Source organism: Bubalus bubalis, chromosome 21 (assembly GCF_019923935.1).
Source record: "Bubalus bubalis isolate 160015118507 breed Murrah chromosome 21, NDDB_SH_1, whole genome shotgun sequence".
Classification (NCBI taxonomy): domain Eukaryota; kingdom Metazoa; phylum Chordata; class Mammalia; order Artiodactyla; family Bovidae; genus Bubalus; species Bubalus bubalis.
Genome location: NC_059177.1, coordinates 49,474,710 through 49,486,810, shown reverse-complemented (window position 1 = coordinate 49,486,810; position 12,101 = coordinate 49,474,710). Strand labels below are relative to the sequence as shown.

The following is a 12,101-nucleotide window of genomic DNA, read 5'->3' as shown; positions in this document are numbered from 1 at the left end:
GGCTTTTAATGGTAAGGGTTATTTAATTTCATTTTTGAAGATAATCAAATATGTTTATATGAATTTTTAAATAATATATTAAAAATAACCAGGCCTTTAGTGAAAAATAGTAGTTTTTGGCCTTATCTCTTCCCATTCCTGATTGCCATTCCATACTTAAGTTTTTAAGTTCTTTTAACTATTTCTTCTTTTATTTCATATGTCTAAATATTCTTTTAACATATATTTTGATTTTTCTATTTAGATGTTATTTAATTATTTCTTACTATAGAAGATAAGAATTAATCTTTGAACGTTTTTCTCCATACATATATACTGTTTCCATCCTCCAGCACTTCCGAAATAGTTATATCACCTTTTTATTTTTCGTTAAGTCAGTATGTAGCTGTAACTATGCCTGTATAACTTCTTTCACCTCTGAGCCATACAGCAAATTAAAGTTACATTTCCTTTCTTGTGTGAATTTGTTTTTTTAATATTAATAATTGTTGCTTTTTGTTTTGTTTCATGTGTTTTCCTCCTAGTCTTCTGGCAGAAATGAAGATCTCCTTTGAATATGTTCAGATACTTTAGGGTGTTTTTTTTTAGTTTAATTTTTTCCCCCAGTGACAACCTATATGGAGCCCTCCAACCTCCTGTGTTAATCTGGCCTGAGGATTTCTTTGCCCCTCTCCTATGTTCCTTTGTCTCCTGCATTAAACCAATCTCACTTTGATTCCTGGTTTACTTCCTCATTTGATGAGTTACTTTCTCTATAACTTCCTGAGAAAAGTGTGTAGGAGAATATTTTTTGAGATTTTGCATACTTGAAATGTCTTTAGACCACCCTTACCTTGATTGATGGTTTGGCTTGATATAAAATTCTTGATTACAAATAATGAGCAGAAGTTTTAAAGTATTACTTTATTATTTTCTAGCTTCCAGTCTTGTTTCTGAGAAGTCCAATGTCATTCTAGTTCCTGAGTCTTTTATTGACTGTTGTTTTCCATGAAAGATTTTAGGATCATCTCTTTGTCCCCAATGGTCTGCAGTTTTACAGTGATATGTCTTAGTTGTATTTTTCCATTGATTATGCCAGCTATGCAATGAGTTCTCTCATTCCAGAAACTAGTTTACTTCAGTTCTGGACTAGTGTACAATACAATATTGTACAATAATTATTGTATTACTTCTTTGGCAGTTTCTTTCTGTTTATATAACTTTTCTTCCTAGAAATTATTTTATTAGAATTGGACATCCTAGAATGATTCACTAGTTTTCTTATATTTTCTCACTCATTTATCCATTGTATTACGTTTTTTGTATTACTCTGTGGCAGAATTCCTCAAAGTTTTAGTCATTATTACTGAATTTTGTTTTAAATTACAGCTATCCTCTTTCTACCTGCCACAAGCTTATGGGGCTCTAGATCTTTTTCTCCTGTTTTGTTATCTCCTGTTCTTTTTTCAAGGGTATACTATAATCATTGTGCTTTCTAGAATGTTGATTATTGTTTCTTTGAAATGTTCTATTCCTGGAATGCTTTCTTTGTTATATTAATATATTGTTTTTCCCATTAATATTTAAGAATGATGCATCAACATTTTGACAGAAGTTAAAGGAGTAAATAAAGCCACCTCAGTTCAGTTCAGTCGCTCAGTCATGTCCGACTCTTTGCGACCCCATGAACTGCAGCACGCCAGGCCTCCCTGTCCATCACCAATTCCCGGAGTTGACTCAAACTCATGTGCATCGAGTCGGTGATGCCATCCAGCCATCTCATCCTCTCTTGTCCCCTTCTCCTCCTGCCCCCAATCCCTCCCAGCATCAGAGTCTTTTCCAATGAGTCAACTCTTCCCATGAGGTGGCCAAAGTATTGGAGTTTCAGCCTCAGCATCAGTCCTTCCAATGAACACCCAGGACTGGTATCCTTTATGATGGACTGGTTGGATCTCCTTGCAGTCCAAGGAACTCGCAAGAGTCTTCTCCAACACCACAGTTCAAAAGCATCAATTCTCCAGCGCTCAGCTTTCTTCACAGTCCAACTCTCACATCCATACATGACTACTGGAAGAACCATAGCCTTGACTAGATGGACCTTTGTTGGCAAAGTAATGTCTCTGCTTTTCAATATGCTATCTAGGTTGGTCATAACTTTCCTTCCAAGTAGTAAGCATCTTTTAATTTTATGGCTGCAGTCACCATCTGCAGTGATTTTGGAGCCCCAAAAAATAAAGTCTGACACTGTTTCCACTGTTTCCCCATCTATTTCCCATGAAGTGATGGGACCAGATGCCATGATCTTCATCTTCTGAATGTTGAGCTTTAAACCAACTGTTTCAGTCTCCTCTTTCACTTTCATCAAGAGGCTTTTTAGTTCCTCTTCACTTTCTGCCATAAGGGTGGTGTCATCTGCATATTGGAGGTTATTGATATTTCTCCCATTTATATAAATAAAAGAGTGAAAGTAAGAGATGAAATGGAGAGAGGTCTGGGAATCTTCCCTTAACCACTTAAACTTGAGGTGCAGTATTTACTTTCTATTAAATTGATTTTGACCTAAAGTTTTTAGCACTTATGGCAGCCCCTTTATTCTCTTTGACAAGAGTGGTACTTTTGATGTAATTTTTAAGTTAGATTTTTATAGTCCTATTAGTGTATGTTAAACAATCTGTGCATATATAGCTATAAAATAAGGTTAGCTTGGTTTGTGATGGATACTCTACAGCTTTGCTCATTTACTGACTTAGAGGCATTATTGCAGCAAATTTTTTCCTTCAACACTGAGTTACTAGCAGTTTAATAAAAATAATTTTTAAATCAGGAGTATTTCTGCAGAGCTCCAAAAATTCTTTCACAATGATAAGGTAAATTCTACCTGCTTGTGCTTGCACAGTAGTTAAATTATTCTAAATGTATGGTTTTTGCTGGCTCTTCAGTGTACTTTCCAAACATTCTGTGACCATTCTTGACAAATATTAGAGCTTTTGCAGAGGGTAAATATGTTACTAAGATTTCTTTTCTTCTCCTTAAAAAAAACTTTTTTTCCTTTTGTTTTAGCAATGGTAGTAACTAGGGATAATTGTGCAGGAAGGCTAAATTTTATTGCCAGTCTGATTACAGGCATACCTGGTTTAATTGTGCTTTGCTTTGTTGTGCTTCATGGATACAGTGTTTTGGTTTTCTTTCTTTTTTTTTGCAAATTGAAGTCTGTGGCAACCTTGTGCAGAGCAAGTATGTTGGTGCCATTTTCCCCACAGCATTTGCTCACTTCATGTCTCTGTGTCTCATTTTGGTAATTCTTTTAATATTTCAAACTTTTCATTATAATATTTGTTATGGTGATCTGTGATCAGTAATCTTTGTTATCATACTCCTCTTCCTCCTCACAAAAGGCTCAGATGATGGTTAGCATTTTTTAACATTAAGATATTTTAAATTGAGATGTATACATTGTTTCTTTAGACATTATTGCTATTGCACATTTAATAGACTACAGTTTAGTGTAAACCTGGACATGGAACAACAGACTGGTTCCAAATAGGAAAAGGAGTACGTCAAGGCTGTATGTTGTCACCCTGCTTATTTAACTTGTATGCAGAGTACATCATGAGAAACGCTGGGCTGGAAGAAACACAAGCCGGAATCAAGATTTCCGGGAGAAATATCAATAACCTCAGATATGCAGATGACACCACCCTTATGGCAGAAAGTGAAGAGGAACTAAAAAGCCTCTTGATGAAAGTGAAAGAGGAGAGTGAAAGAGTTGGCTTAAAGCTCAACATTCAGAAGACGAAGATCATGGCATCTGGTCCCATCACTTCATGGGGAATAGATGGGGAAACAGTGGAAACAGTGTCAGACTTTATTTTTTTGGCTCCAAAATCACTGCAGATGGTGACTGCAGCCATGAAATTAAAAGACGCTTACTCCTTGGAAGGAAAGTTATGACTAACCTAGATAGCATATTGAAAAGCAGAGACATTACTTTGCCAACAAAGGTCCGTCTAGTCAAGGCTTTGGTTTTTCCAGTAGTCATGTGTGGATGTAAGAGTTGGGACTGTGAAGAAAGTTGAGTGCCAAAGAATTGATGCTTTTGAACTGTGGTGTTGGAGAAGACTCTTGAGAGTCCCTTGGACTGCAAGGAGATCCAACCAGTCCATTCTGAAGGAGATCAGCCCTGGGATTTCTTTGGAAGGAATGATGCTAAAGCTGAAACTCCAATACTTTGGTCACCTCATGGGAAGAGTTGAGTCATTGGAAAAGACTCTGATGCTGGGAGGGACTGGGGACAGGAGAAGGGGACGACAGAGGATGAGATGGCTGGATGGCATCACTGATTGGATGGACGTGAATCTGAGTGAACTCTGAGAGTTGGTGATAGACAGGGAGGCCTGTCATGCTGAGATTCATGGGGTCACAAAGAGTCGGACACTGAACAACTGAACTGAACTGAACTTTTATGTGCACTGGGAAGCCAAAAAATCTGTGTGACTCTCTTTATGTTCATATTCACTTTATTGTGGTGATCTGGAACCAAGCTCACAATATCTATGGTGTATCCCTTATATACTGTTAGTTTGGTCTACTGAGGAGCAGGTTTCTCAGAAGAAAATAATTTTTCAGCCTGAGTGGGATATTTAGCTGTCCTGTGTCATCAGGTGCTTGCAGGTAAATTGTGTGCTCTTGAGTCAGTCTCCCAGATTGTTCACGTTGAATGGTGTGTGTTCTCTTCTGCTAGGTACTGTGTGGTGTCTGAGCAATGCTGGTGGAGCCTCTAGTGCTAGGACCTCTGGTCAGAGAGGCCATTAGGTTGGCCTGGAAAAAGAGGTTAGCACCACCTTGATTATAATAATAGGGCTGCTTTCTGATTGTATGATCTGTTTCTTTCTTATTGCAGATTAGTATTCCCAGCTTTATATAATTAGAAACAGTAACTGATTTTTCTATTGGAAAAAAATACCATACAGTTGTGCTGGTTTATGTACATAACAAACTACTCCAACGCTTAGTGGCTTAAAACAGCAATTTACTATATTTCATTCTCTGGATATAGTGAGGTCAGCTGGGCAGTTTCACGTAGGGTTTATCATTCTGTTGTAGTCACATGTTGGTAGAAGCTGTACTCTTCTGAAGGTGTGGCTCGGCTAGGTGTCGTATCTGACATGGCTCACGCCCACAGCTGAGATGGCTTAGTGGAGTGTCTCCTTGTGGCCTCTCCACATAGCTTGGGCATTTCACAGCATGGCAGCTGGATTCTGAGAGGCAACCTCCCAAGAACATGTATTCCAAGAGACAGGATACAGAAGCTGACAGACTAGTTAAGGGCTGTGTCTAGAACTAGCCTACTCACTGCTGTGCCCGCTCACCACTGGATTGGTCAGAGCAGTATTAGGGCCTGGCCAGATTTAAGGCTGTAAAGAAATAGGCTCCATGGACTTCTCTGGCAGTGCATTGGTTAGGACTCCATGCTTTCACTCGGTGGCTCAGGTTCAATCCCTGACTGGGGAATGAAGATCCTCCTAGCTGCAAGGCAGAGCCAAAAAAGGAAAAGGAAAGAAAGAAAGAAATGCGCTCCAGTTCATTCTAGGGGAGTGTCAGATTCATATTTTTGCAGAAGAGCACTTGGGATGGGAGGTATTATTGTCATCTTTGGAAAATACAATCTATTAGAAACTCTTGATTTAAAAAAATAAAAAACCATGTAATGCCTTAAAAGAATGTATTAGTATATTCTTGCATTGATAGTATATGTATGTGTGTGTGCATATTTGTTATATAGATATTGTATGTATGTGTATGTGAATATATATTATGTGTGTGCATGTATATATGCATACACATGTATATGAAGTGATGTGAAATCGCTCAGTTGTGTCCAACTTTGCGACCCCATGGACTGTAGCCAACCGGGCTCCTCCGTCCATGGGATTTTCTAGGCAAGAATACTGGAGTGAGTTGCCATTTCCTTCTCCAGGGGAACTTCCCAACCCAGGGATCAAACCCAGGTCTCCCGCATTGTAGGCAGATGCTTTACTGTCTGAGCCACAAGGGAAGCCCCCTCATACGTATATATGTGATGTTTCAGTATCAATATACCTCATTGTATGTGATTTATAATAAACGCAAAACTGCACTTTTAGTTAGTGTTCACAAAGTCAAAACCATCTAACAGTTGAGCTATCTTTCCCCTGACAATTTGTTACCACTCTCTATGAAACTTTTTTTTAAGATCTTTTCTTCTGTTCTCAAACCTCTAACACCCACTCCCACTGTACTCACTCTCAGCTGGTGACCTTGCTTTTTATTTCCTTGAGAATAAAACATCCAAAGGGAAAATTTAGTTCTGTCACCAAATCTCCTGACTACTGGTGTCATTACTCAGTTGTGTGCCTTTCGTTTCTGTAAGAATGGAATATCCTGCTTAAGCAAAACCTCCTCTTTTAACCTGGGACCCATCTCTTCTTGACAACTCAAGGATTTAACACCTGCATCATCAAATTTTCCCCTTTACCAGATTATTCCCTTCGGCATACAAATAGCCTAAAATTATGTTTTGTTTTTAAAAATCCTGCCTGGTGGCTCAGATGGTAAGGAATCTGCCTGCAATGCAAGAGACCTGGGTTCGATCCCTGGGTTGGGAAGATCCCCTGAAGGAGGAAATGGCAACCCACTCCAATATTCTTGCCTGGAAAATTCCATGGACAGAGGAGCCTGGTGGGTTACACTCCATGGGGTCGCAAAGAGTTGGACACCACTGAGTGACTAACTCTTTGCTAATGGCACAGCGCTGCTTTGCTACTCTGTTTCTCTGCTTCCAGTTAGTGAGAGTTCTACAGAAGTGTTGTCTGTGCTCTGTCTGTTCTGTCCTTTCCCATTAGTCTTGAGATCACTCTGGCCATCCCATCAGTGGCCACCACAGTGCCAAGAACAGTGGCCAGTTCTCAGTCTATGTTTTATGTAACATCTCAGTACATGTAACAAAGTCTTTTAACTCCTGTTTTCTGTACTCTCTTGCTTTTCCTCTCACCTCACTGCTTGCTTCTTAGTTTCCTTTGCTAGATTCTCCTCACTTTTCTGACCTCTAAGTGTTGAAACTCAGTGTCAAACCTAGCATGTCCAAATTGAGCCTTGTTTGCCCCTTCTAGGCCTGCTTCTCTGTCTAGGAAAAAGAATGGTCCTTGACTCCATTCATATCTCACATCCAATCTATCAGCAGATATTGACAGCTCTAACTGCAAAACATGTCAACGTTCCAAATTCTGAAATGTTTACCTTTACCATTCTTACCTTTGTCCTGTCAGCCATCATCTTGTGGATTGTTGCAATAAATAGTTTCCTATCTGGAACCCCCACTATCTCTTTGCACAGAGCACTCAAAGTAATGCTTTCAGGACTTGTGTCACATCACATTACATGTCTGCTCCAAATCTCCAGAGGCTTCCAATTTTGCTAGGAATAAAAGCTAAAGCCCTTAACATAATTAACAAAGACCCAGCCTAATCTGGTCCCATGTTGCCTCTCACTGCATGATCACCACTTCCCCCTTGTTCACTTTGCTTCAGGTGCACTGATCTGTTTATTCTCTGTGGATATGCCAGGTCTACTTCCACATTGAAGCATTTGCTCTTGCTGATTCTCATGTCTGAAAATTGCCCGTTTTCCTAAATGCTGTCACCATATTTCATTCAGGTTTCTACTTAAAGTTCAGCTCTCAAAGAAGCCTTTCCCTGACTATTCTACCTGAAGCAGTACCTTCTTCTGTTCCCCAGCCAACCCACCCTTGGTCACCCATTGTTCCTGTTCTGCTTTAATTTTTCTTCTTAGAATTATGTATTTGTATATGAGATATTATGTATATCTCACCACCATTATGTATTTGCCTATGTGGTCTGTCTCTGCTCACTAGAATGAAAGCACCATGAGCGTAGGGACTTAGGATCACAACAAAGTGATAGCTCTCAGCAGGTGCTCCATAAGTGTTTGTTAACTGAGTGAATGAATACATGCTTATATGTCTCTATAGTGGATTGTTGCATGTGGCTTGATGGGCAAGTATTAATCCTAACTTCCTATTTTAAGTTTAGACAGGTGGCCCTGATTGGCCAAAAAGAAATGCATGTGCTGGAAGAAAATAGCACATTGCCACTGTTGCTTCAAGCTCTCAGTTTTGCAGATGCAATTTGCTTAGGCTTTGTTGCTTTTGAGCTGTCCGTCTGCCAGCATTGTGTACCATCAAGGTGCTTAACTTTTCTTCATATGTTCACTGAGTAAAGAAAGAACAGCTTGATGGAGTTAGAGTGGGTGATTACTAAGGTTTTCTATTAATAGTTAAAAATAATTTCTCTTTAAAATGGACCTTTATAAATCTAATGCTCCATTAGATGATTTCTGAGTAGCATGTTGTTCCAAACATTGTAATCATAAGATCAGGGCTACTTAAAAACATTAGCTGATTCTACGAATTTTTAATTTACTTTGTATAATTTTAATTATAAGTTTATTTATAGCCAGCTTATTTTGAATCAGCTTATTTTGGCAAGTGTCTCTTTAGGGGAAATCCCAGATAGAGACTTTACTAATACTATGGTAAAGATTGATCTGTCCTTAAAAGTGTTCTTTTGGACTAGTTACATTTGAGGAATTTTAATTATCATATAAAATTGTGCTTCTCTATAATAGAAACAGGAATCAAAAATTCCAAAATCAAGATTTCACTTCTGAGCAAATAGAACTGTAGTTTTTAAACCTGTGTACTTAAATGATTCTTTTTGATAAGCATCTGTGTACTGTCATAGCATTTACAGTTTTTACTTGTAAGGTTAAAAGCACTGTGATGTCCATAATTAAGTTCATTAAGATGTTTCCACTTAACTCTTATAAAGGTGAGACTTTTTATTGAACTAAAAAGAGTAGAAATCTGTGACACTGGGGACACATACTGTTTTCAAAAGCTAATTAAAACTAGATGAGGCCTGGAAACCTGGAATGAATCTCACTCCAGAGACTGTAACTTTATGTTGGAGCAGTTCCTTCAAAATAGGGCAAGTGATTCTCTCCCTCCCTCCCGCAACTTGAGTATCCTTCTGGAGAAACCAGAGATGTTGCTGGATGGTTGAAATCTTCCTTGTAACATACAGAGTAACTTCTGTCAGTGAAAACCTCTCTAGGCTTCTTTGTTTCTTTTTGTTGTGATTGAGTTTAGTAACTTACTGGAAAATTAATAGTCCAGGATAGAGTAAACAAATGGCATTTTACATGAGCCAGGTCAATTATGTTGTTAGGTATCACTTTATAGAGATTTTTAGACAGTAGGAACTAAGGACATTGTTTTAAGATGCTTAAATAAGCTTCTCTTTACATTGCCTTTTTATTTTTTTAGAGGTTCAGAGAAATGAGCACTTTTCATAGTTTAACTGTTTCTCTTTTTTTTCATTCCCTTTCCATATCCCTTTTTTATTTCACCCAACACCAAAAATGCCCTTTCAGAAACATAAAGTAGATCTTTTCTACAAGCTGCGTCATGTGATGAATGAACTTATTGACCTTCGAAGGCAGCTCCTGTCTGGTCACCTGACCCAGGATCAGGTGCGGGAGGTTAAGCGGCACATCACCGTGCGCCTGGACTGGGGCAATGAGTAAGTATGAATACCATTCGGGCATCTCTCAGTTTCATTTACGATAACTCGGTCCTTACAGAGTTTGTACCTGATCAAAGCTTATCTTTAGGAATGAAAAGACATGGTTGTATTCTCTACTAAGCTTTGATCATTTTTACAATGAGTAGTTGTTTCTTGTACTTCATAGCAAAGGATATTCACTGATTGGTTCTACTCACTGAAACTCTGTCAGTCTCTGTTTTCAGCCTCTTTTTCACTTCCAGAAAATTAAATAATTGGACTGCATTAGCCTCTGGGCTTTCTTCCAGCTCAAATTCCTTGGTCGTAGACCTCAGTAATCAGAATACTCTTTTGTTTCATCCTTTAGTATCTTTTAATTTCTTGTGAATTTAGTGTCCTTTACATCTTACAGTCATATAATGAATCTGAGTAAGCATATACTACAAATGGAAACTGTCTACATCTATACTTCAGAATATTCTTAACTAATTTATCATTCAGAAATAGTCCTGTATTTATGCAGTGGGTATGCTTATTTGCTATTGCCATACAAGTAAAATTATAAGACTTTGACATGGGACGCTAGAGTAGATGGTACTCAGGTTTTATTTCCTCCAGACTTAATAATTGATATAATTCTCAAATGCTTTTATCGTATTCTCTTAAAATTGGGCCCATTGAACTTTGAAGTGACTAGATTGCTTCCTATTTAAGATATACAGATATCTGAAAGTATATTTTAGAACAAGTGTTTAGCTCCTCTCAAGACATGATTGAAATGATAAAAAAAAAAATAAAAAGAATGGGAGAAGCCCAGCAATAAATGGGAAATATGAGCCCATTTCTAGAAGCTGAAAAATAGATGGAGGATTAGTGACAGAAGACGCCTATAATATGGAGGAAACCTTAGTTAATGAAGGAGCTGGTCTAGGGAGTGTGTATGGGGAGGGAGGAGGGAGGAGGGTTCAGGATGGGGAACACATGTATACCTGTGGCAGATTCATTTTGATATATGGCAAAACCAATACAATATTGTGAAGTTAAATAAAATAAAATTTAAAAAAATAAAAATAAAAGGAAAAAAATAATAAAAGGAAGAGAGAAAAAAAAAGTATGTAAAGTAATAGTTGACCGCCATGAGTGGAAAGCCTGGCAGCCAGCTGTTTCCCCTTTAGATGAACGAAGACCAACTGCCTAGTGGGAAACTGGGCAACGGAAGTTTGAACTGGGACTTTATTGGAAAGCCTTCCATTGTGAGGCATTTAAGGGTTTCAGAGTATAATGACCAGATCCCTTCTACCTACCAGAAAGAGAAACTTGCTAGACATTCACCCATGTATAAAATCTCTGCATGTCTCTAGTGCCTTTTCAGAGAAGGCAATGGCAATACACTCCAGTACTCTTGCCTGGAAAATCCCATGAACGGAGGAGCCTGGTAGCCTGCAGTCCATGGGGTCGCTAAGAGTCGGACATGACTGAACGTCTTCACTTCCACTTTTCACTTTCATGCATTGGAGAAGGAAATGGCAATCCACAGTGTTCTTGCCTGGAGAATCCCAGGGATCGGGGGAGCCTTGTGGGCTTCCAACTATGGGATCGCACAGAGTCGGACACGACTGAAGCGACTTAGCAGCAGCAGCAGCAGCAGTGCCTTTTAAATTTGAATGGACAATCGAGTATTACCAGGTATTTGAAGAAATACTTTCACAGGGAAAAAAGGGAGATGAATAAAATATCTGGCCCGAGAGAGAGCTTGGGATTAGCAAAGAACGTTAAAAATTCCTGAGTATCCTCAAAGAGAATCAAGAAGATTCATTATGTATTATAAAATGCTATGAAAAAGGAAGAGAGAGTAGGACTTCAAAAAAGAATTCAGGAAGAGAACAGGAAGATAAGATTTTTTCCTTTATTCCCAGAATACTGAAATATCTTTTTTTTTTATTTTATTTTATTTTTAAACTTTACATAACTGTATTAGTTTTGCCAAATATCAAAATGAATCCGCCACAGGTATACATGTGTTCCCCATCCTGAACCTGAAATATCTTTTTTTAAACAAGTTTATTAACATTAGCTTCCCTGGTGGCTTCCCTGGTGACTCAGATGGTAAAGAATCTGCTTGCAATGCAGGATAGGATAGGATAGGACAGTCGCCCAGTCGTGTCCGACTCTTTGCGACACTGTGGACTGTAGCCCACTAGACTCCTCCGTCCATGGGATTCTCCAGGCAAGAATACTGGAGTGGGTTGCCAGTTCCTTCTCCAGGGGATCTTCCTGACTCAGGGATTGAACCCCTGGTGGTTCAGAGGTTAAAGCATCTGCCTGCAATGCGGGAGACTTGGGTTCAATCCCTGGGTCGGGAAGATCCCCTGGAGAAGGAAATGGCCACTCACTCCAGTATTCTTGTCTAGAGAATTCCATGGACAGAGGAGCCTGGTGGGCTACAGTTCATGGGGTCACAAAAAGTCGCACATGACTAAGCAACTAACACACATTAACATT

The 12,101-nt window shown here is 38.8% G+C and overlaps 1 protein-coding gene across 10 annotated transcripts in view; it reads left to right on the top strand.

Annotated features, from left to right (window-relative positions):
* DOCK3 (dedicator of cytokinesis 3) overlaps positions 1–12,101 on the top strand; it is a 289,619-nt gene that overhangs the window by 99,531 nt on the left and 177,987 nt on the right. For 9 of the 10 annotated variants that reach the window (XM_025271944.3, XM_025271942.3, XM_025271937.3 and 6 more), the window contains exon 6: positions 9,469–9,617. The exons of the other annotated variant lie outside the window; for it this stretch is intronic. In XM_025271944.3, the coding sequence (XP_025127729.2) occupies positions 9,469–9,617 (149 nt within the window). The remainder of the gene's footprint in view (positions 1–9,468; positions 9,618–12,101) is intronic. 10 annotated transcript variants of the gene reach the window in all.